The sequence below is a fragment of the Etheostoma cragini genome, chromosome 10, assembly GCF_013103735.1.
Source record: "Etheostoma cragini isolate CJK2018 chromosome 10, CSU_Ecrag_1.0, whole genome shotgun sequence".
In the NCBI taxonomy this organism is placed as follows: Eukaryota; Metazoa; Chordata; class Actinopteri; order Perciformes; family Percidae; genus Etheostoma; species Etheostoma cragini.
The window spans coordinates 21,499,282-21,524,709 of record NC_048416.1 but is presented as its reverse complement, the minus strand read 5'-3'; the positions used below and the strand labels follow the sequence as shown (position 1 = coordinate 21,524,709).

General features: G+C 39.3%; 1 protein-coding gene across 1 annotated transcript; it reads left to right on the top strand.

Annotated features, from left to right (window-relative positions):
* The first annotated feature begins 4,571 nt into the window (after window positions 1-4,571).
* Window positions 4,572-25,347, top strand: LOC117951684 (sodium bicarbonate transporter-like protein 11). Its single transcript, XM_034883505.1, has 20 exons — window positions 4,572-4,782; window positions 8,053-8,103; window positions 8,903-8,998; window positions 11,358-11,401; window positions 11,717-11,936; window positions 12,052-12,133; window positions 12,376-12,499; window positions 13,009-13,218; window positions 16,469-16,553; window positions 16,740-16,865; window positions 16,965-17,078; window positions 17,313-17,445; window positions 17,746-17,819; window positions 19,087-19,363; window positions 20,586-20,692; window positions 21,010-21,175; window positions 21,310-21,483; window positions 22,212-22,407; window positions 23,090-23,259; window positions 24,103-25,347. The coding sequence occupies exons 1-20, from the start codon at window positions 4,746-4,748 to the stop codon at window positions 24,167-24,169; spliced, it is 2,553 nt and encodes an 850-aa protein (XP_034739396.1). The 5' UTR covers window positions 4,572-4,745; the 3' UTR covers window positions 24,170-25,347.
* The last annotated feature ends 81 nt before the right edge of the window (window positions 25,348-25,428 follow it).

Sequence of the window (25,428 nt, the reverse complement as noted above, 5' to 3'; positions counted from 1 at the left end):
ATTTACGTAGGTCACAGTGAGAGCTCTGTGTGGAGCCTCCGCAGAAGCATAAATTCTTGTTTACCCCGGTGTGTTTTGTGTTAATGCCTTCTATATTAGAGGTTAGGCTGTGTGTGAGTCTCTGGTTCTTTTTGAAGGAGTGACTCTAACCCAGGTGCCATTTGATTTGGCCTAATGTTGCCCTTTTTTGTGATCAAATTTGTTCACAGAGTCAACACTGCTACGCCAAGTGTCCAGTGTCTTCTCGGGCACTGCGTGGATGCTCACTGTGGAGAGGTCTTCATATATTAATTATTAATACATTCAAATAGGAAAGTGTCCATGTGCGGATAGACAGGTTGAGAGGTGGTTTCCAGAGGGTTGCAATCATTTTCTTTGCAGCTGTAAGTCCAGAAAATACAGCACGTTTCTAAGTAACATTGCCCTTTATTAAATTAATAAGTTCAAGGAATCACTAAAGAGATTTTGAAGTTTGAAGTGTTAATTGGCTCTACGTTCTCACACTGGGAGTTGAGAGAAAGATTTGGCGAGAAAAGTGACAATCCCGCAGAATGAATTAGCATTTTATACACACCCCTTTGGGTAAGGATTTTAGTTGTTGAAACAAGACATTGTACAATGGAAATTCATCTGATGCATGTGGTGTTTGTCCAAGGAAGCTAAAAATCCATGTTAACACTGCTTGTAAACTTTCCAAAATTCACACCTACAGATGAATGGAGGTGGAAAAGTTAGCAAGGTTTGAACGTCTCACTGAAGGTATCGTTTTCCAGCAGGGTTCGGTTTGCATGTATGCTTCAGTGTATGCATACTGTACAAAACCACAATTCAGTGGCTGTGGACTTTTAGTGGAGAGGACACTATGTAGATATCCTTGGGTTGAGCCTTCTGACCAGCATGCATGCTGCAATGAATCATACAGGTAAACTACTATGGCAGAATTCATGGTTTAGCACAACAGTTAAGTGGTGAATATCTCACAGGACGGTGCATTAAAACAGTCCCAGCAGGGGTTAAAAGTAGTTTCCTCGCCCATCTCTTGTCCTCCCCTTCTTTTTGTCTCCTCTTTAGACAATGTCCACATTCACTTTTCACATTGCCTTTTGCACACTGTGATTGGCAGAAAGAACATTAACTTGTTATTCATTGGATGTGACCCATTCCCATCTACTTGAAGACCACTCATGCTGCAACTTTCACACATGAAACACATTTCCAATCTCAGCTCTGCAGAGCTTTCATCGCTGCATCCAAAGTACAATAGGTGTTTGGCTGCAGTGCAAGAAAACCGTTTTGATGAAGACCAGAAAGACGGCAATGGAGATGTCAGGAGTCAGTGTAAATCTTTTTTTCATGTCAAAATAGTATCTATGAAGGATCATTAGTGTTTGTTCTTTGCTTGTTGATTTGAGCACCAGATGGGACAAATGTGTCATTCAAGGATTGACACACAAAATAATGCCAAACAACTGCAACAAAGCCGTTGACCACAGGTCACTGGTTTGTTAAAGCAGCATTTCATTGCTTTTCTGGCGTTTTAGTTTGTGATGCTATGGTCACTGTTTGACTTATTGCTACGCCAACAATAAAGTCCACAACACACAGAGCATGGGCATGTTTTTAAGTCAACTGCTGCCCCCATCTGCTTCAAGATACTTTTACTTGCATTCAGGGCCATGAACGGATCAGCATACATCCAGGACATGGTCAAACCCTATCCCCCAACCTGCCCACTACGCTCTATATCAGCCAACCTGCTTGCTGCCCCCTCACAGCAAAGGACAAGTAATCATTCAACAAAAAGCCCAACTCTTGGCAGTCCTGGCTCCAAAATGGGGGACTGAGTTCACTGTTAACATCAGGATGGCCAGAATCCCACGCATCTTCAGCCAAAGGCTAAAAACACATCTCTTCCAACTACACCTTGGATAAACATAAAATGGGGGTGGCAGTAGCTCAGTCCATAGGGAGTTGGGTTGGGAACTGGAGGGTCACTGATTCAAGTCCCCGTGTGGACCAAAAAGTAGGGAGTGTGGATCGGTAGCTGGAGAGATGCCACTTCAACTCCTGTGTACTGCCAGGTGCTGTTGAGCAAGGCACCGTACCCCCCCAACCGCTCAGGGCGCTGGTTCAGCTGGCAGCCCACTCACTCTGACATCTCTCCATTAGTGCATGTATAGATCCTGAGCGTGTGTGTGTGTGTAGCTCAGAATTGTGTGTGATTACTAACAAAGTGTGGACACAGAGTGTAAATTGTAATTTCTCCATTGGGGATCAATAAAACAGATGTTTTTTGTGTTTTTTCTTTAAATATATATACACATGTACATATGAATATACTGTATACATATTTCTTGAAGCTGCACTTCCACATGGCTCTTTGTTGCTTAATTAAAGCTAATGAACTTGCACTTACTACTTGCCTGGAGTTTGCACCTTCAGGGTTGAAAAAGCACTTAATCAAAAGTCGCTTTGGATAAAAGTGTCAGCTAAATGACGTGTTATGTAATGTAATGAGTGGGATGAGGCGTTGAGGAGTTATCTGAGGTAATGCGCGGCCCCTTGAGATGCCAGCAAGTCTTTTATTTAGATCCAAAGCGGTGAATAAGCTCTGCAATCCGTAATAATCTACAATCTGAAAATTTTGATCAGTGAAAATATTTATGTCTTGTTTAAAGGTTTAGGCAAAATTAAAAGGTTCTGCTCTAGAGTGTAGTCATTTTGAATCAGGGTGGAAGCAGGTCGATGAGAAATTTTTAGTCGTGTTTTAGGCCAGGGTTTGGTTGGAAGATGACAACCAGATAACCAGTTATCCCATTTTAAAGATCAAACATTTTAATATGCATGTTTATTTTGGTTGGTTCAGTTAGTTTGTAAATCCCTCACACCCCCAATACATAGAGGACATGACCTCAGTGGTAGCTACGACCCTGTTTCAGATGACAAGCATTTGAGCATTTCCATGAGTGGTTTATAATCAGCTCTAAAGCATTTGCAATCATCAATTACAACTTACTTGTACAAACCAAACAGCACCGCACTTTAGAGAGAACTATTTCAGTAACATTCAGTTTTACTGTCAAGTTTTTAGGTGCCTTCTTTCACCAAGAAAAGACACTTCTAACCCACAGAGACTCTGAGTTATGTCCCCTTTAAAGTGAGCATACAACATGGAAAAACACAGTTTCTTCTTAACACATCCTCAAATGAGTCAGATTCTGACTGTTCTTGTTTTTGAACAATGGACTCTGCTGCCATCTCATGGCATGAAAAAGGAAAGGTCTTGCCCACACATATTTGTAGTTTGCCTTGTTTTGCCTTGGGCCAAGTAATGATTGTTTTGAAAGTTGCCAAACACCATGTTCCAATTCTCGAACCCCTATACTCAACATATAAGAACTTTCCCTAACTGGAGACTTGGTTTGTTTTTTCGCATCCACCCACCCATCAAAATGTATGCTGTGCTGTGTGAAATAAAAGTGCACAGAGGACCAAAGGTGTGCCCTTTGATGTCAGTTAAAAAGAGCCTGTAAAGATTTACAAGGCTTGTAACTTCCAGAAAAATAACAAGCAAGTCTATATTGTGAGTAATTACATCATATAAGGAATTCAATGGAAGCATATTGCAAGAAGAAAGTTATAATTTATATAAAAACTATTTGTTTGGAATGCAAAATAATTTCCCTGCAGAAAATAATATACTCATGCAGGGCCTTTCTTCTTTCTTCTTTTCTCTTATTTTGCGTATATTAACATTCAATCATGGCAATGAATATGTCACTAAAATAATCAGATAAAAACTGAATTAACACTCCTTCTTCATGTGCCCCAATTAAAAGAAATAAATGGAGTTTGTTCCTTCGGGCTGAGCTGGGCATTCCTCTGAAGTCAAACTCGATCAGAAAACAGCATCACATTGTGTTTGAACCAGTAATGGTCGTGTTACATACCCTCCATCAGTTCAGCTTCATTCAGTCAAATCAACTCCTTTTTTCAAATCAAGACTTTTCAGGAGAGCCATTCAGTCTGTGGTTTGTCCCTCCTGCTAAAAAGTAAAAGAATGTTTAATTATGATACATCTGATTTCCAGATGCATCATTTTATTGTCACGGTGTGTACATAATTCATGTGGAATCACATATTAATTTATTTCCCTTCCAGGTGTCAAAAAATGTCTTGCTTTGTGCTTTGTGCTAAGTACTTCTTGACTAACTCCAAACATGCAGTATATACTAGATAATGATAAAACACAATAGATTGATATAGAAATAGTGTGTAAATTAGACTTTTTATTGTTTATACATTTTTAAACCTGGATAATGACCACCAGTTATTTCATGGATCCAGGATACTATGCATCCTATGCATTTTTTTAATTACTCCTTTTAGCCAACTTTAGCATAGGTTCATAAACTCATGAGCACCACTGTATATATTAGTATATCCCAAAGGCACAAGGACCCAGCAGAAAGAAAGAAAAAAGTTTCTCACCCTCTCCACGGCCCTCCCACTTACTCCTTGACAACAAGGTGCTGGAGGAGGGACAGGGAGGTGGTTTTGCCTCAGCATATGTGTATGTGTGTGTGTGTGTGTGTGTGTGTGTGTGTGTGTGTGTGTGTGTGTGTGTGTGTGTGTGTATAAGATATTGAGAAAAGATCACTGGTGAGTGCAGGGTATTTAGGAGCAGAGAGAAGGATGATGTGTTGACCTTTGGAAGCATCTTACAAAAAAAAAACCTGGAGAACATGGAAGCCAAAAAGTTCCTCCATTTTGTGCCATATGGTAAGTTTTGCAGGGGTGAAGTGGGGTGACAAGGTATTTCATGGTGCAACCTAAGCCCTGGGACAAACACATGGAGGAACCATCTCTACAGTATATGTTTGTGTATGTGTGCTGAAACATCTACTGTTTTTTTTATAGCATATCAAGTGCGGGCTTTTATCTTTAGAAGTGCAATTATCTCTTTTTTTTCAACACTATCTTTTATTTGCCTTCTTCTCTTGGTGCTATTCAAACTATTTATGTCTTTGTATTCTTAATGTTAAAATAACACATTATGAGCTAGATGCTTTAATTGCCCAAAAGGATATTTGTCGATGTTTTCAATATGGAAATAAACGGCACACTTGGTATCATGAAATGTTTTTACAGCAGACTTGCAAATAACTTTTAGCATCTATTTTAACACCCTTTGTATCGTTCCAGAAAAGTACATTAAATTAATTTCAAATACTTATATGGTTAAACTTTTTGTTATTGTATTAACTAATTAATTCATTGTGATTAATTGAGTCACATATTCCAGCATCCCAGTTTGCTACATAATGCTTTTTCTTTTCTCATGTCATGCTGCTTTTCCTAACTCAATAGCAAACTCAATAGGTTTGAGCTGTTGTTTGGACAAAGCCATTGGCTTATACTCATAAAAACCATGTTAAGAATTCTTCACTTCATTCTTCACACAAATATATATATACATGAGTATGAGTATGACTGTTCAGTACCATTAATGCCATTTCATCTTCAGTAGACTTGACTACTGTAACGGGGTCTTTACAGGTCTCCCTAAAAAATCAATCAGACAGCTGCAGCTGATTCAGAATGCTGCTGCTCGAGTCCTCACAAAGACCAAGAGACTGGATCACATCACTCCAGTTCTGAAGTCTTTACACTGGCTTCCTGTGTCTCAAAGAATTGATTTCAAAGTACTCTTGCTAGTTTATAAATCCCTTAACGGTTAAGGTCCAAAATACATTTCTGATCTGCTACTACACTATGACCCCCCCAGACCTCTCAGGTCATCTGGGACAGGTCTACTTTCTGTCCCCAGAATCAGAACTAAACAGGGTGAAGCAGCTTTCAGTTTCTATGCTCCTCATATCTGGAATAAACTCCCAGAAACCTGTAGATCCGCTACTACTCTCAGTTCTTTTAAATCAAGGCTGAAGACCTTCCTTTTTGATGCTGCCTTTCATTAAATTAATGCTCATTTCTTTCTTATGCTGCACTGTAACTTTTATTCTTGTGTTTTATGTGTCCTAACGTTTCTATTTTGTTTTTAACTGTCTATTCATGTGTCTTATTGATTTTTAATGCGTATGACTTTTAACTGTTTGTACTTGTGTTTTATCTGTTTTAATGATTTTGTGTAAAGCACTTTGAATTGCCCTGTTGCTGAAATGTGCTATACAAATAAAGCTGCCTTGCCTTGCCTTGCCTTGCCTAATGGGTTAAAAAGTACTTGCACTTTCTCAAGTCAAGCAATAGTAGGGATATCTAGCAGAAAAAAATTCTCAACATTCTAATTTGGCCTTTCCATTCTTTTTTAAGACCCTTTTTGCTTAAAGTTGATGGTAATATGATGCAATTAGGATTACTATAAAAGTTGTATCAAACCCACAGCATCCCTATTCTTTACTACTATTATCTTCAGACTTGAACAGACTTGATGCAGGTTTAATGTTGTCCACCAAAAACGGAATGCCATTAACAAGAGTTGGCTATTTAAAACATTTCAGTTCCCAGAGCCTTTATGGCACACAAACGTGTTTAAAGTCTAAGTGAGGAGATAACGCCTTTGGATGTATATTTTGGTTAGTGAAGTGAACTGTGGCTATGAATACTGTTGGTCCAGTGGTCATATCCATCTTGCTGGATAACCAAACATCAGGTTGTTCTTATAGTTGGCCTTTGAGGTGTTGAAGTGGAATGAGCTGTAGTTCCTCTTTTCTGTTATTTGGTTTATTTCAATATGAGTGTCTACATTGTGACCTACAGAGTATACACTGTTCAAGGAACAGCTGCCCACACCAAACAATGACAAGATTGATTAAGCTTTAACAAAAGATTCTTACATCTTTTATAATATGTGCTTTGTGTGCAAAGCACAGAAATTGACCAAGCACTGGCAGAGCTCATTATTTAAAAAAATATAGCAGCAATGACCATGTACATTTGCAAATGCTGTGTGCCTTCTGCCTTGATGGTTTGACCTTGTACAGCTCCGTTCTCAGCTTTGTAGCTCATGTTCCCAGAGACCCAACAAGGATTCTTCTGTTTCCTACTGCTCAAGGACAACCTCTGCACACAGATAGCAGAGTTGCAGGGAATAATAAAAGATGCCTTAGGCTTTAAGTCAGCCTTGTTTGTCCAGTTAGATAGAGATTAACAGAGTGGTCATCTGGTTTGTCAGAGTTAGTTTTTGATCCGTTGCCTCGGTCATTTAGGCCGGATATGCGTTGCCTTGAGCTTCCTTTGTGTTTGATTTATTAGGACTAAATCTTTACTCAGATCTCTGCAAATCCAGACAGCTAGCTAGCCTATCTGTCCAATCTGAGTTTTCTGTTGCATGACTATAGCAACTTTTAAATGTACACATGTTCCACCAAAACAAGTTCCGTTAGAAATTATTCCCCTATTTTGCAGCAGCACCGGGCTTTTCTCTGGTGTTTAGTACCACGACAATTGTGATTGGTTTAAAGAAATGCCAATAAAACAGAGCACGTTTTTCAGCCATCCCCAAATACTATATGGGGAAGCCAGACTCTCCTCCAGTCAGCTAGTCCCCTAATCAAGTTAAATTACTGTGTATGCCCACAACGTGAAATTTTAGAAATATTTGAATGTAATAGGGAGATAAAAGAGAGATTTGGAAACCAAAACACCTAAAATGTTTTTTTAAACATATATATCATTCATATGGAAGGTCATACAGGATTAGAATTTGGAAAAGAATGTTAATCACAAAATATCATAAAAACCTGTTTTGCATTAGTTTACAAACAGGGTCAGAAGACTATCTTTATTACTTACATTCTGTCACTGTTGATGGCACTAGTCAGCACAGTAAGCACGAGGAAGTTGCTCTGCCAGCCCACAGGAAACCCAGAAGCATTAGTCAAGTGGTGCAAGAGTTTGATAATATAAGGTGATAATATATCAACATTATATATTTCATATGATTTAAACTTTTTTATAACGTGGTCAATAAAACAATGATGAACTATTGTAATTTTAAACACTTGATGAAGACATTTTTTTTTTCTCCTACAGAAGTTCCACCCACCTGGACGTCCAACAATGGACATGTTTTCCAAGAAATGGGTGCGTAGCTGGAGTAGTACATATTATTATGTACTCTGATAGCTTTTCTCAGCATGCATGGTCCTGTTCTTTAATGTACGAGATATGAGCTGCTCTGCAAGCACAGAGGACATTATTCAGGTTTTCCCCCTTGTGCATACGAGGAGCAATACATTCGTTTTTCACATGTAAATTTATTTCAACAATTATTTATGCTAATGCCAATACTTCTCTCTGCTCACTGATGATCCATTTCACATGCTGGTGAGCACAGCCAGTTCACAGGCAGACGATTGCTGAGTCAATGACTGGAAGCGGAAACAATTACTGCTCAAAACTTTGCTCATAAAGGGTTAAGGTTAATTCTGTAATCCTGTGGCCGTGTCTTTCTTCCCTCATAAAAACTTGCGATCGAAATGCCATATTCATTTTCTATACAATTAAGGAATTTATGAGGGGCTGCCATGTTATATTGCTGCATGTCTGGTTTAACGGGTATTTTTTTATTGGGTCTCTCTTTCTTCCTCTTGCTGTTTTCTTGTCAACAGGAGGCATAGGGATGGGAGAGAACTACACTGTTAATGTGGCTGGCATTGCATCTTAACCTTGTAACCTTAATACAATTAACAGTTCTATCTCACTATAAGGTTAATCTATGGAGTAACCTTTATCATTACTCAATTGCCAATGTGAACAAAGTACTAAGCATAAAAAAATCATTCCGACTAGAAACTCTGGCTCACTTGAAATTTCAGAACTGTTTGTGAAAACGGAAATTTGGTTGATTTTTTGACTGTAACCATTAATTGTTTATCCACAGAGCTGCAGGATGGGGAACAGGAGGAATGTGAGCAAGATTCACCCGTCACATGCAAGGATCCCATCTCTGACAACCAGATCCAGATCATTGTTTCAGGTGTGTATGTTTAAAAAGGTCTGTGGTTTGATTTGTTATAATAAATGAAGGTTAGGAAGAACAAATTGCTCAATCATTCAACATTCAATACAGATTAATAGATCCTTGGAGAGCTGTACTATTACATTGTATCCTACTCGTGCGACTCTCATTGTATGTGAATAGTTTGCAGCCTCTGCAATAAGGAAATCATGTGTGCCAGCTTTGATTCCCCATGCCGTAACAACTGAGACAAAGTTCATTGACATGAACTGTGTGCTCTGCATTAACTAGTAATACAAGAGATGTTTTAGTTGTTTCTAAGAATATTATGAAACAATTTGTGGTGGGAATCAGATCAAAGATAAGAGGTTGGAGGTTGAAACTGTGTGTACAAGTTTAGATTTCTATGTGTCACGGACTCAGACTCAGGACATAGAATAACATCCAAATGTCTTAAATCAAGGTCTTTGTCAGGACAACAAAAGTCAAAAATATAGAAAAACTCCAGATGGCATAGAGTGGGCCATTCTCAATCAGGAGCGGCGGGGAAGGTTCCTCAGTGGCACCAAGCTCTACAGATGAGGGAAAAAAATGTTTTGAGCAAGGAGACAAGGAAAGTAGAGTGGATCCAATAATGTGGAGGAAATTGTAGCTTAACAGTGACTGGGTAAATGAGTTTTTTGGGAGTGGAGTCACAGGGAACATTAGTGAGGTGTGCTGGGGTGTTTAGTAGAGCAGGCTCAGCAACCAAGGCCTCTGCAATGTCCTCGTCCAAAGCCCATTCTATGGGACTGATGATTAGATGAGGCAGAAGCATGGGCTCAGGGCGATCACAACCCTCCTCAGGGGCGTAGAGCTGGGATAGAGCATCAGCCTTCACATTTTTGGACCCTGGATGATAGAAGATTGAAAAGTTTAAGCGGGTAAAGAAGAGGGACCACCTGGCTTGTTAGGGAATTAGATGCCTTGCCTCTCAGAGGTACTCAAGGTTGTGATGGTATGTCAACACAAGGAATGGATGTCTAGCTTTCTCTAACCAGTTGCGCCACTCCTCCAAGGCTAGCTTGATGGCTAATAGCTCTCGGTTGCCTACATTATAATTCTGTTCCGCTGTTGAGAGCTTTCTGGAAAAGAAAGCCGATGGATGGAGTTCCGAGGGCTTCCTGTTGATGGCTTGCTGCTAAGAAAGCATTGCTCCGATTACAATAATTGAGGCATCCACCTCAACAATGGAGAGTCTATCCAGGTCAGGATATGTCAGGACTTGAGCCAACGTGAGGTCTTTAATGGTTGTGGGTGTTGGTCAGGAACGGACAACCGTTGCATAATGTGGTTGTGGCTGATGTTGTACCCAAAGAACTGGACCTGAGCCAGACAGAAGGAGCACTTTTCAGCTTTGAGCTAGAGATTGTACTCACGGAGCTTCTGGAGGACCAAAGCTACGTGGTGGAGATAGTTGGCCATATTACTTGAATAAACCAGAATATCAATGATGTAAATTAGCACAAAAGAATGCAGATAATCTCGTAATATCTTGTTTGTGAATGCCTATTATACAGAAGGAGCATCCGCTAGTCCGCATGGCATCACCAGATATTCAGTGGCCAGTAGGGGTCACAAAATCAGTCTTCCATTAGTTCCCTTTCCGGATCCGAACGAGATTGTAAGCACTTTGTAAGTCGAGTTTTGAGAAAATCAGTGCACCTCGCAGAAGTTCTAGGGAGGATGGGACAAGAGGAAGAGAGTACCTGTGGGAGGGGCTGTGGACAAGTGAATGGTAGGTTAGAGAAACATGGAAAACAGTCTGTACCCCATTTCAGGTTCCCCAAGATCAAGTCTATGGTGGGCAAGTGCTGCAGCAGCCAAGGACGACCCAGGATGACATCAGCGGTGGTATTCTAGAACCAGGAAAGTGATTTCTTCAGTATGTAACCAACCGACCTGCAGCTTGACAGGTCCAGCAAGATGGTAGATCACACGTCGCTCCAGGGGTCTACCATCTATGGAGTGGAGTGTCTTGACGGGCAGCAAGGTTGTAGCGGTCATTAGCTGTCAACTCACTTAAGCAACTCTCGCGCTAATAAAGGAAATAAACTTAACTTCTCAAAAAATACAGAAAAACTCAAGAGACTTCAATGAAGACAAACACTGGGAGAGTCCATACAGTATGTCATGCACATTCACGTCTGACCAGACAACAACTGAGGACTGAAGAGGGTGTATATAGATGACTAACGAGCTTAAACAGACAACAGAAGAGGAGTGCTAATAGGCTGGGGATAGTGAACAATGATACTGGTTGAGTGGAGAATGGGTAGTGGGCGTGGCTGAGGGAGAGCCCAGCGTCGGTGTGACACTATGTGGCTTTTATTTGCAGATCCTGAGTGTCCTGGGCTTGGGCTTTTGAATACAACAAGAAAAGTAAGATGTGCTTTTCCGGTCCCCCTCTTTGTGTTCTGTCATGATCATTACTGCAGAAAAGCAGCCTTTTACAATGTCTTTTACCCTTTTCACCATTGGATATACAGATTTTTTTTTCAACTGTCCAATCATCAAGCTAAAATTGACAAACGTCTACCCAACTCACGCTAGATGTTTTAAACTAATTGAGAACAAAATCTGAAAGCAGTGTTACTTGCGTGTGGGGGCAAAATCTGAAAATTAACCATTCACCTATTTGCCCTATGACATTATATCACCATCAATCAAATGTCCCATGTTTTTGGCTCACACTAGTACGTGAAGCCAATAAACTTCAAGGAGGAAGTACGTGGCCAAAGAGACCTGGACACCGTCCTGGCCCAGGCCAGTATCCTCTTGGACGAGAAAGCGGCCACTCTGGACGAGGTCCTGAGGCGAATGTTAACTCATATGGTGGAGGACGGTCAAGGCAGCTACGATGTGGACAAGGTCATGAACTTACTGTTCACGGACACAGGAGGGAAGGAGCGTAATGGTGAGCCAAAGATATTAGAAGCACTTTGAGATGTGTTTGCTTCAGAGGATGCTTGACATAACAGCGTTAAAGCTTTTTTTTTGCTTGTTCATTGAAAACTTTAATGCCCCCACAGTTCACCTTCTCTCAGAGACCATTCAGGGGGTGACTGCTACTTCCACTGGCGTATGTTACCAGCAGTCCTGGCTTTGTGTTCTGTGAGTTCATCTACAATATTATTTATGTAAAATATTTATTTTGAAAAAGGTTTCCAGCCTTCTGCTTATTAGGGGAAAGTTGTTTAGTTGCTGAGTTTGTTCAACCATACAGGGACCACAACAAAAAATCTCTTCATGGGAAATACATTATAGTTATTTTAATTTGGGCCTGTCAATACACTATACTGCATAAGCAATCATTTATACACCAATGATCCAAATTAATTTTTCTATCAATTCAGCACCAATGTGAGGAGCCTGCAGAGACGTCATGTCTGCATCGCCCGTCTGATGAGGCCCCAGAACTGGGGAGGCAACTGCTGCGAGGCCCGCTATGTCCTCCTCATCCTGGCCCCTCCTCGAACAGTAAGAGCCAATTGTCTGTTCTTATTTTCAAACTCTCTGTATTTTTTAACAATCTGGAAGCTTACAGCAACTATTCCACAATGTAATAGTTGCTTAATTTTATAGGAGAAATGTCGGAAATTCATCTTAAATGTGAATATTTGCTGGTTTTCCAAATCTTCAGCGATAGTAAACTGGTAAACTTTGGATTTTTACTGTTTATCGGACAAACAAGCAATTTGCAGACATCCCCTTGAGCCCCTTTTTAGTATTCTGGCATTTTATAGAACAAATGATTAACATAGAAAATAACAAAATAACCATTATCTGCAAATAATAACCAGGTGCATTTAGAAAAGCTGCTTTGTTTTGGTTGGAGGTTTGGATGTGGCTGCTCAATAGATCGCCTAGGCAGCATTTTTGCCTGATATTTAGCTGGATGTTGATCAAAAATACTTCATTATTGCAAAATTGCATCTAAATTACCAGAACAGTCAGAATCTGTTTAACTTTGTTATCATCTGTTTCAGAAAAGCACCAAGTCGGCCATCGAACTCAGTAGAACATTTGCCACAATTTTCTCCGACATTTCCGTCAGACAGAAGCTTTTGGAGGTCAAGACCCAGGAAGAGTTCAAAATGGAACTCGTCTACCAGCGACAGCAGCTCTCCATAGACCCAGAGAAACCAGTCATAGAGGAAGTGGAGGACTCAGATCTACAAAGGGGGAAACCACTTCAGGTGTGAAAGAAGAGCAAAGTAGGAGATATAAAATAAACAGTGACATTTTGGCTCTGTGCTTTAATCAGTGCAGCAGTGGCCATGGGTGGTGATGTTGCAGTGGATATGACACATGACTTTGGTGTGGGAGATGTGGGTTCAATTCCCACTGCAACACATCAACCAATGTGTTCCTGATCAAGTCACTTAACCCAGAGGTCTGCGGCTTCTGACATATATAGCAATTGTAAATTGCTTTTGGTTGAATCTGACTAGCGTGATTTGAGTATTCTAACTATGTTATGTTAAAAACATATGTTAGTATGATAACTGCAGAACAATGATGCCAAAAAGCACAAACCTTAGAAACTAATCTACAATAATACATAAAAATAACTCTCCCTAACAAGGAGTTGTTTCTTGTAAAACAAACATTTAATTCTCTACAGACTTTTTGGAGAATTGAGGAGCGTTTCTCTCTACAACATGTGGAGACCACCCTTGTCTTTTCCCACTCCATCCAGGCATGGAAGGATGCGATGCAATAAAGCAGTCGAGCCAGATTATCTGATTATCTGATTACCACACTTTATCAGCCAGGCTCGAGGAACGAGAAGCAGCTGGGCAACAAACTGAAAAAGCTGCCAAATCTGCCATGGCTCTGACAGCAGAATGTGTGCAGCTCCATGTAATGATGAAGTATTTCAATATGTCCAGTGTTTAAATTAAGAGGAAATGTGTGCCCTCAGCAGGAGGGTGGAGAGAGGGGAACACCCAGATACTGCCTAGAGAGAAAGCATGTAGAAAAAGACCAAAGTAAACAACAGATTGTGGCTACACCTGATGTCCTGAATGGTTTCAAAACAGCATTTAAATGTATTGTGGTTTATTGCTGCTAGACCAACCTTTTAACCTTTTATGTAATTTCAAAGTTGTATAATACAAAAACATATAATGATGGACATTCAGATGTGCCAGTATGTTTGGTATATTATATTGGATGTCAGCTACAATTCTCCATAAATTTGAAAAAAAACAACATTATTATTTAATATTCAGTCAGCAAATGCATTGAAAAAAATAAGGTATTTTTAAAGGAATTTCCTCTGTACCATCTTCTCTCACTCACAAAAGTTGTTTTCAGACCACCATTAGCACGGTGGGGATTGGAGGGGTTGTCCAATCAAGCAGGGGTCTCGGAGCAGCAACAAAGCTGTTCCGGCTAAACAAATACATGAAAGTGCACATTCGTCATTGGTATAGGAAGAATTCAGAGCCTGTATTTAATACCACACTGTAAAAAAGTAAATGTCCTAAATTTAAAAATGTTACATAAAGGGAATATATGCAACTTTTACACATTTCTGAAATTGTGTAATGTTCCACCTCATGATCACAAATGACCTGTAACAGCAAACAAGCCTAACAGTTAAAAGAATGCTAGTTTTATAGTTTTTATTAATGCCTCTGCCTGGGTCAGATTTTCCCCCGCAAAGTCACAAAATGATTTACAACAGGTAGACGGTGGCTACAGAGCACACATTCTGAAGGGTCACAGATTTCAGAAAATCCTAGCAAAGGTAGCAGGAGATTTCTTTATACAGGCCTAATCGTATTTTAATTTTAGGTTAGCAGTTATCTGCTGTAGTTATTTCTGTTACTGTGGCAGGGCCATCACAGAAAAGAAGGAAATTAAACAAAGAACACCTAAAAGCTAAAAGGGAAAGTGAAAGACGCAAAAATGCGAGTCAATCTAGGTTGGGCTTTCAACAGATGGAAACAATTACAAGATTGTAAATTATTCAAAAGCATCCCCGAATTGGCCCTCAGGTATATTATAAATAACTTTACAATGAGCAGTTTGGTTGTACGCCAGTAGCCAATATTAAATTACATCCTCATTCCACTTAGCACAGACGTTTTATTCCTTTCAGTCTGTGGTTATGTTGGCTTACTATTTTTTTTTCACTTGTATAAAGCGTCCGCTGGTTTCATGAATCGCGTCATGTAAGTTATTACTGTGTCGGTTACTGTGTTTGTGACACAGTGACAGTGATAGCGTTACCCGGTTTAGCTCACGAGACAGCCAAAGTAGGCTAAGTTACAGTGTGCAACACTTGAAATGCAACGAAGCATATGTAACATATTTTCTTATTGTAAATGAATGGTTTTCTGTCTGAGCAAAACACCATTGCGACTTTATGACCCCCCAGTAATGCTAACTCAGTAATCTACAGTGGGCAATACAGCACCTTCAAAAAAGACCCTATACAACAGCAGGTGGAGTGAAAACACCACCACTTTTGTCCAAAGTGGCTGCTGGAATCAACACAAACTGAAAGTTACACATAGATACCTTAAGTAAAGGTATTTAAGTATGTACCATATATTCAGAAACATGCATTTAAAGTACTAAAAAGTTTTTTATGGTATTGTACTCCATGCAAAACTAATGCCCCACTATTACACTATTATTGGCTATCATTAATAGGAAAAGCAGCAAATCGTCACAATAAATGATTTGCATTAACAATTACAATACTTGGCAATTCATTTTCTGCGCAAATCTTAATTTTTATCAAGTAAAAAAAAAGGAAAAAATTTCCCTCTGAAATGTAATGAGGTACAATGTGGCATGAAACAAAAATAATCAAGTACGTAAAATCTGTACTTACTAGTACAGTACATGAGGGTGTGTATACTTATGCCTCCTGTATTATTATTTATGATATATATTATTATTTACAATACATCATTCATTCACAAAGAAAATTGGTGTCCTCAAAAGGTTAGATTTTCCGAATTGTTTTGAAGTAAGGCATTAAGATCAATTTCCAAAAGATGTTTTTTATTCCTTTTTTTAAAGAACATTAGCATGGGTGTGTAAACTTATCCAAGCCACAATATTACTCAAAACGTACTGATACTGTCACTTGTACTTAAAGCAACCAAATCAGCCCATTGCTTTTGTTTTCCTTTTTGTTTTTAAACCTAGTGTACTTTTCCAACTTAGTGCCAACTCTTAAAAAGTGAATATGATATTTTCTTTCCACAATTTTGAATGCTTTATGGATATCAGGACCAGAATGTTTAGTGGAACCTTTAGCACGTACATGCAAATGTAGTGCACAGAGAGCAGAAGAAGTCTTTAATTCTATGGTCCTACTAGATGGCTCTCCAACTTTTCATCAGCATGTGTCTCTTGCAGTTCTTAACACTAACTGAAGTGTCATGTCTAAATGACAAAATTATGCCATGTCATTCTTCACAGTGCAAAGAGTTCTTTAAAGTCGGTAAAGGGGTTTATGATGACCTTCGTCGCCGACTGCCCTACTACCCCTCAGACTTCACAGATGGTATTAAGATTTTCTTGTAATACTTCTTCCTTAGTGTGATCTAATTAACCTAACTGCTAGTGCTGCAAAATCATGAAAGTATGTCTAAGTATATCTACTTCAAAAATCTTACACTTTGAACACATCTTTAGATTGTGGCTGCTTTGGCTTTTATGTCTTTAATAAGCCTTTAAATAATCCATTAAGGCATAACTGGGAAGGACCGCTGTCTGCTGATGTACACTACCACTGCTATTTTCCTCTACATTGCCATTCTACTGCCTGCTATCGCCTTTGGCTCATTGAATGATGAGAGCACAAGAGGAGAGATAGGTATGAACTTCTGAACTTCTTAATCTGCAACATCTTTTAAATACTACTAGCTATTTAATCGGAATCATAATAAGTAATGAATTTTTGTTTTTTTGACAGATGTGCAGAAGACTATTGTTGGCCAGAGCATTGGCGGATTGATCTATTCATTGTTTGCTGGCTCACCACTCGTTATTCCACTGACTACTGCACCACTGGCCATCTTCATAAGCGGTGCGTATGGAGTTTTATTGTTTAAACAGGGGAATTAATCTGTAGAGCACATCAACAGCAAAAAGGATCAGAACAAATCTGTACAGTATATTACATGGAGCAGATTTGCTGCAACTCGAGCTTGATGCTGGATGTTTGGCAGCTTCAAACTAAAAAGTTGTTAGTCAGGTTACCAGACATGTTATTAATTTAATGCAATAAAATGTATGTTTTTGTCTTTATGTATGTTTTTAGTCATCAGGGGAATCTGCGACGACTATCAGCTTGACTTTGATGCTTTCTACGCCTGCATCGGTTTATGGAACAGTCTGTTCCTCATCCTCGGAGGCTTGTTCAATGTCAGCCTGTTTATGAAACTCTTTAAACGGTAAATACACAACACATTTGTTACTATGACATATCACAGACAGAAGCCTCATACTTGTAATTTTTGTACCTAACCATTTAGCCATGCACTGAGGTCAGGTCACTGATAAGAGAAGACACATCTGTTATAACTTCCTGTTTTCAACATAATTATTAGTCATGCTTAATGTGCACTCTCGCTATCAGGGCCATCATTTTGCCTTGAATGGACTGTTATGACTGTGTCTGTGTTTTATTTCGATAAAACATGAAGGATCACGCCATGCTTCTTTTTTTACTTTTTTTTTTTTTAATCTCCCAGCTCAACAGAAGAAGTCATTACATTGTTCATCTCCATAGCATTTGTCGGGGATGCAGTGAAAGGCACCGTCAAAAGTAAGTCAAGACAAGGTTAGACTATGTTAAACTCGGTGTAATCCTGGACTCAACCCTCTCTTTTCCCAAACTCACATCAAATCCATCACCAAATCAGCCTTTTTTCATCTCAAAAACATCTCCAGTCTCCGGCCATCACTATATGACTCCGTGGCAGAAACCCTCACTCATGCTTTCATAACCTCCTATTTGGATTACTGCAATGGAGTCCTGTCTGGGGTCCCCAGCAAAACCCTAGACAGGCTTCAGTATGTCCAAAACTCACCCACACCAAGACCTGGCTGCACATCACCCCAACTCTCGCCCACCTTCACTAACTCTCAATTAAGTCCCGCATCACGTATAAAATCCTCCTCACCTACAAATTCCTCCATGCCCTGGCCCCACAGTACCTCTCCGACCTCCTCCATCTGTACACCCCACCCCGAAACCTGCGGTCCTCAGACTCTGGCCTGCTCTCCATTCACCACAACAGACTCTTTACCATTGGAGACCGAGCCTTTAGTGTTGCAGCCCCATACCTCTGGAACCCCCTCCCTGCAGATCCGAAATGCTACATCCCTGGACATTAAAAAAAAAAAAAGAACTCCTGAAACACCACATGTTTACCCCAGCCTACAACCTCCTTCAACTTAGCCACAGTAATTCTGCAAACTGTCCTTAGGTTTCATGAAAGACACTACAGAAGTTATTATAATTAATATTATCAATAATAATTAAACATGTTTTGAATGCAGCATAGCCATAACTCAAAACTGTAGGGGGATGTCTAAACATCCTGCATTTTGTTTGTTGTAGGTAAAGTAACCCAGTAAATATACATATCCCTCATGGAGTCTAGAGGAAAAGCAAGCATAAAATCAAACCCTGTGCTTTGTGGGAAAACAGACAACCCTATAATGTAAATTTCACACAGCTTCTGTTTATCTTTTTCTAAAGGGTTTGTCACACAAATAAAATGGATGCGCACGATGGATTCTTTAGTTTTTTTCCCCCTCTTCATGCCTCAGGTTGTTACAGTTTTCTACTAAAGTACATCAAAATGAACACAGCTTGAATACACGTTTGAATGGCTCGAAATGTACGAAAAATTAATACATTAAATTATACTAATAACGTGGTACACTATGTATGAAGACGATCAGTGTGAAATAGACACAAAGTGTACTTGACAACTGTTAAATTGCAGGTGTATTTTTATGTAAAGTTATTGCAATTATGTGAAAATTATCTTTTCATCCCTTTCTTTTTCTCTCTCACTTCCTAGTTTTCCAGCACTTCTACCATGGGCCCACACTGGCAACCACAAACAGCACATTGGTGCTTCAGCAGATTAACGAGATTCTAGAGAAGATGCAGAACCAGTCAGGAAACATGCCTGAGAATCGTAATGAGACTGTGTCACTGGGACACGCAGAAGGACACGCGTCAATCGTCCTGCCTGAGGCTCTGGTGTTGACAACACGAGAAAGGCCCATCCTCTGTCTGCTGCTTATGTTGGGGACTTTGTGGCTGGGATACGCCCTCTACATCATTAAGAGAAAGTATGTTCATTTCCTGGATGATGTTCTCAAATTATTTTAAAATACATACAGAAAAAAGTCTTGCTCTGTAAAATAACTAGTAGCTTTTAGATGAATGTGGTCTCGCTTTGCCGGACCTTCCTCCACGACGCTGCAAAGGAGGGTCTGGCTAGTCCAAACAGCATTCCGGGATGGGAGAATAACATGCTCCAGTTTATTGGCATTTCTTTAAATCAATCCCAATCGTGACTCTATGTGTATGTGTGTATATCCAAAAGTGCTTTTAGTAGTGCCACAGAAAAATCCGATTGGACATATAGTCTAGCTAGCTGTCTGGATTTACCCTGCAGAGATCTGAGGAGCAGTTAAACACAGTCCTTATAAATCAACCGGTGTTAAAAATTACAACACAAAGAAAAAGGTCAAATCTGGCGGCAACGGAGCAATCCTGGAAGTGGAACGTCATGGATAGACACTAAGACAAATGAAGTGGAGTTAAAAGTAAAGTAACTCAAGTACCGTACTCAAGTACAATACTAAGGTACTTTTCTGCTACTTTATATACTTATACTCCTCTACATTTCAAAAGGGAATATTTACGTATCTGACAGCAGTAGTTACTTAGCAGATTGGAATGGAGTGAAGCCCCCCTCCCCCCGAAACAAATTGCTGCTTACAGTATTAATAATCCTATAGAATATACATCAACAATTTAAAAACAGTTTTGAATGCGGGACTTACACATGCGCTGGAGCATATTTTACATTGTTGTTCCGCTACTTTTAATTGAATAAATGATCTAACTGCTTTATATATTAAGTGGTATAAATATAAGTAAGTGCCTTAAACTTGCACATCAGTATTAGTACTTGAGTAAGTAATTTGGGACTTTCCACCACTGCCTGTAGTAGTGGTATAATATTGTCACATAACTTGTATAATGTTTTGAGAACCAGAAAAAGAGAAGATTTACATCCCAGGAGTCAGGCAGAAGGTAACAAATGTGCAATGATTTCCCCCCTTCAGGTGTAATAATGTAATACATAAGGTAGATGAAAGTGTGTATTTCCATGTCTGACTCCGGGGATGTCATTAATCTTTCCCCTCCCAACTTTCACTACGTGACATGTTTTTTTTTTTCAAGCTAAGAGAGTAACTACGGTAAATACAGAAGTATCTTTGTAAAATATATTACATCAGGGTTGCTAAATGTTGGTAAATGTGTGCTTCTTTCCCCCCACAGCCCATATCTGAATTACAAAATCAGACTGGTGGTGTCAGACTGCGCTTTGCCGATCTCTGTGCTGACATTCTCCTTCATTGGCTCCTACTTTTTCCATGACATACAGCGTGAGTACAGATCTATCACATCAAAGAATTGACAGAAGAGTACCCTTGAGACTTAAAGTCACAACCTCGGTTGTGTTTCCACTGTTCATAAATTCTCTGTTGGAGGTGAAAAAAAAGGCAAAATATTTGCTTTCCGAGAGCTTTCAACCCAGTGTGGGTTCTAAATTGATGTGCATCAAAGACACTGTGTGAAAATAAAGCTTACAAGCAGCAAAGTTCACCATTCAGGCATTAAGTTTATTGTGTACTGCCCTCATTGTTTCACCTTACAAATATGAAAAGACTGTTATTCAATGTTATGTTTTCTCTTCTATTAGTTCCTATGTTAAGTGTCCATGATGGCCCTATCTTCAACTTCCCTCCCTTTGAAAAGCTGTCAGTAGTGAACATACTGAGCGCAGTTGGGCTGGGTTTCCTCCTCGCATTGCTCATCTTCATCGACCAGAACATCGTCATCTCACTCACACATGTACCACAACACAAGTATGTGTCGTAACGCACATTTCCTTCACAGCATTTCTGATTTGTTCTGATTGAACACTGATTGAAATCTGGAGGTTGTATTGTATTTTTTTTCTACTACTGCTTGACACTCCGTGTTTGAATGTCTGCACCAGGTTGCTCAAAGGCACAGCGTTCCACTGGGACTTAATGCTGACTGGCTTCATCAACATCCTCATGTCCTGTCTGGGGTTGCCATGGATGCACGCTGCCTTCCCACATTCCTCCCTGCACGCCCGTCAGCTGGCCAAAGTGGAACAGCACGCAGAGAACGGACACCACTACACGACGTGAGTAAAGTTAAAACAAGGACAAAGACTAAGTGGTGCTTCGAAAGACATCCAGACTAAAACCACCAGCTTTCTTTTGACCGTTTATTTGGAGGCTTTGTAACAGCGGTGTTCAAATACTGACCAAAATAACTAGTCATTTAGTGAAGTAAACATGTGTTAAAAAACATAATCAGCTTTATTAATTTCAAAACTAATTGTTCAAAACAATTAAATTGATTTTGAGTCTGATCAGAAATATAATTATTTTTATGTGCAAGCATGTGATGCTATGGTGTAATGCTTATCCAGTAATGAAAATAGTTAAATTAGTTAGAAAATTCAGTAAAAAAAAAAAAAGTTATATTCAGGTAAGAAACGGCAAGCAGATTGGAAATTAACTTGTAATTCCACTTTTGCTTTAAGATATTAAAGGTATATCAGTGACATTTAGCTTAAGAAAATAATGTTAAGAAATCCTTGATGACAGTGGTTCTCAAATGGAGGATCTGGACCCCCTAAGAGGATCCAATATACATTTGATGGTTACAAAGAAAGAAAAACAGACATTTCTCTTTCACAAAATTAAAACTAATTTCTGGTCAGTTTTTCTTGTGAGATACTGCATAGTTTCACCTGTTTAGGGCTAAAGTCAAAATCAAGCTTTGGTTGACAATCCTGTCCACATACCCTGTGACTATACTTAACAACATATTTAAAGTGCTTTACTCTGCCTTTGTGTCAAACAGTATTGTCAGTGTGAAGGAGACTCGTCTGACCTCGTTGGTAGCCAACATCCTGATCGGCCTGTCTGCGTTCATGCTGCCCATTCCTCTGCAGTGGATCCCCAAGCCTGTCCTCTACGGCCTCTTCCTCTACATCGCAGCCACTTCGCTTGATGGGAACCAGATGGTGGACCGCATGGCCCTGCTGCTTAAGGAACAGGTGAGCAGGAAGGACACTGTGGGTTGATTAGTTGTTCTGTTTGTCTTTCCTCTCTATCCATTACACTTCACACAGTAGCTGCCCCAAATGGCACCCAGTGGTTGGTTAAAAAAGTTTGATAGCCAAGTATTCAGTGGGCGGAAATAGTTCCAGGTAAAAGTCATGGCAACGTTGCTGCCACCTAGACAAAGAAAAAATAATATCATAAAACAGATTGCTATCTTGTTATAACAAGTCTATATGTATGCCTACATGATGAGTTCATTGTTTAACAAGTCATTTTGAGTTGCTAGAAAGTTTCATATACATGAAAAGGTGATTTCTTGTTTTACCAAGAAACATTTCACATAGCAAAAATAATTTGATATATTATATACGGGATATATATTGTAATAATGCCAAAATATTTCATAATAGCATAAACATTTCATGGAAAAGATATGGTAAAAATTAAATTAAATTAAAAATCAAAAATTAACATTCATGTAAGGGAGGTTGGCGCCTTTTCCAAGTTAATTTGTTGTTAAGGCTGCAACAACAGGTGTATTGTCACATAGAAATATTGCCTTTACAACTATAATGGGTATTAGTCAATCCACCTTTATATTAGCAAAACAAAACATGAAGACATATGTCATTTAAAAGCATTTTAACCACATTGTACTTGCACTTCTCTGTCTAGACCTCCTATCCTCCCACACACTACATCCGCCGTGTACCTCAGAGGAAGATGCACTGCTTCACAGCAGTGCAGATGATCCAGCTGATCATCCTGTGTGCTTTTGGGATGTATCCCCTGCCCTACATGAAGATGTTTGTCCCCCTTCTGATGATTTTGCTGGTCCCTGTCAGGTAAGATAACCCAACAGGGGCCATCTGGGGGCTGAGTGGGACCATGCAAAGCAACACAGTGCAACAATGTCTGCATAAAGTTGTTATTGTGCTAAGGCCCCTTTCAGACCTGGTATTAACATCTGTCCTGAGTAATCCAATCACAAGTAGACCGCTCTAAGTACAGGTGTGGACGCACTTAGGACACATTAAGATCTAATTGATCAGACCACATTTGGAGTTGGCCACATTGTGTTAGCAGTGTGTCCTCCTGGGTCACATTGAAGGACCGCCTACTTAACTGTGAGTGGAATTACATACTCAATAACTGGCTTTGTACACAATGTCTAAGGTATAGGTCTATAATCTCCACTTCTGAGCAAAATTGAAACTTTTTATTGTAACATCCCCCCTCCAGATTACAGCACTCTGCACAGATCTGACCCCTGTGTGGTTTGGAGACACATTCTAATGCCAAGTGTGAATAGATGTACTTAGAGCTGTCCATTAATGATTGGATAAATCAGGATGGATGGTAATCCTAGTTGTGAACAGCCTCTAAGATTCATGTTCCACTGATTTTACACATGAAGATCAGTTTGCTAAAAAAGTGGGATAAAGTCCTCTGTGGCTCTGGATGGATTTTTCTAAAGTCTAAGATGATAACTCAGAGGATATCATCGGGGTTATCTTTTTTAGTTTTTAACACAAAAAGCCTCACAAACTGGGGGTGTGGTGTTTAAAAGACTTCTGTAATGCAAAAAAATTGTCAGAAGGATTGTTTGGGTCCGAAGGATTTCTACCTTTAGATAATACTTCTATACAACACATGTAACTGTACAGCATCTCTCTGTGTTTTATCAGGACCAGCCTGCTTCCCCGAGCAATCGACGGCAAGTATCTGGATGTCATGGATGCTCAGCACATGTAGAACAGAGCACACCATATGAAAGGATTAGTTTTCTCCGGTAGGAATGGAAACAGACTGATTGTGTTAACAACTAAACAAAATGCATTTGGACTTCAAGATTTGGAGGCGAGCTCTGTGCTGGTGACTGGAAGAATATTTACATCCCTCTTAAGCGGTCTTATTGTTCCATCATCACACATTCACTATCAATGTAGCTGATTCTGTAACATCTAACATTCCTGCATCTTTATTTTATTCAACTCAATATAGTCCTGAAGGAGTTACGTCTGTTTAGCTTCTTTTTAAGAACACACAAATCTGTGTGGAGCTGGTTACTGGCTGAGCTATTGTCAGGCATCTTTGTAATATTTAAAACACATTCATCATCATTTAATTTAATTTAGGCAACATATTTTGCTGCTTTGTCTGTGTCCTACTTGGATTAAAGTGTGATGTGGATGAGAGGCTTCAGTGTTTTACCACAGTCAAAAATTCAGAATCATTTAACAAAGTGAGAAGGAATTTCTCACATTTGAAAATATGCAGACCGAAGTATTACCTCCCAATGACCACGTTTTAATCACACTAAAGCCAGGTATCACAAGATTTGTGTTCCAGTTGTTTATATGTAAAAAACTGCTATTTTAATTAAGATAATACATATAACATTATGAGGTATGTTAATATAAAGGTAATTGTAATGTTTGGATAAAATTTGGATTACATTTTTTGTTAACACAAATAAAGCCCTGTAATAGGAACTGAATGAGCATCTTTCATCATGCTGAACCTCCTCGATATTTAAAGCAAAATACTTAATATGCACCACCAATCATTAATACAGTAAGTAACAGAAGGGCACCTTCTCAAATATCACAGCATCAGCACAATGTCATCCTTTATTAAACTGAGAGGGACCGACAGTTCTGACTGTTACATTTCTCCAATAGATGGCATTGGAAGCTCATCTTCAGGATGGTTTGAGATCAAGCTTGGCCAATGAAAGATGTATACTTGCCAGTACTTTATAGACAAAATGAGGCAGATTCATATCAAGTATTCAGTATAAGAATAAGAAACTGGGATTATGACTTGGACAGACATAAAGCATGAGCAGTTTTCCCAAAATCTAGCATTTTAAATGTTTTGTTTCATTACTTTGTTTCCTCTGTTACTTCCTGTAAAGACACTTTTGAAGCAAAAAAACAAACACCTGTCACTTTAATTTTAAATGCATTATACTGCCTTTGATGTGCTCAAAACTATTATTCCACCATTAA

What these genes read in the sequence shown, in the direction of transcription:
- LOC117951684 (XM_034883505.1), top strand. Translation starts at nt 4,746, where the DNA reads ATGGAAGCCAAAAAGTTCCTCCATTTTGTGCCATATG. An exon ending in AGTGAAAGGCACCGTCAAAA is followed by an intron (nt 17,820 to 19,086) that starts GTAAGTCAAGAC and finishes CTCACTTCCTAG; the next exon opens with TTTTCCAGCACTTCTACCAT. An exon ending in AACGGACACCACTACACGAC is followed by an intron (nt 21,484 to 22,211) that starts GTGAGTAAAGTT and finishes TGTGTCAAACAG; the next exon opens with TATTGTCAGTGTGAAGGAGA.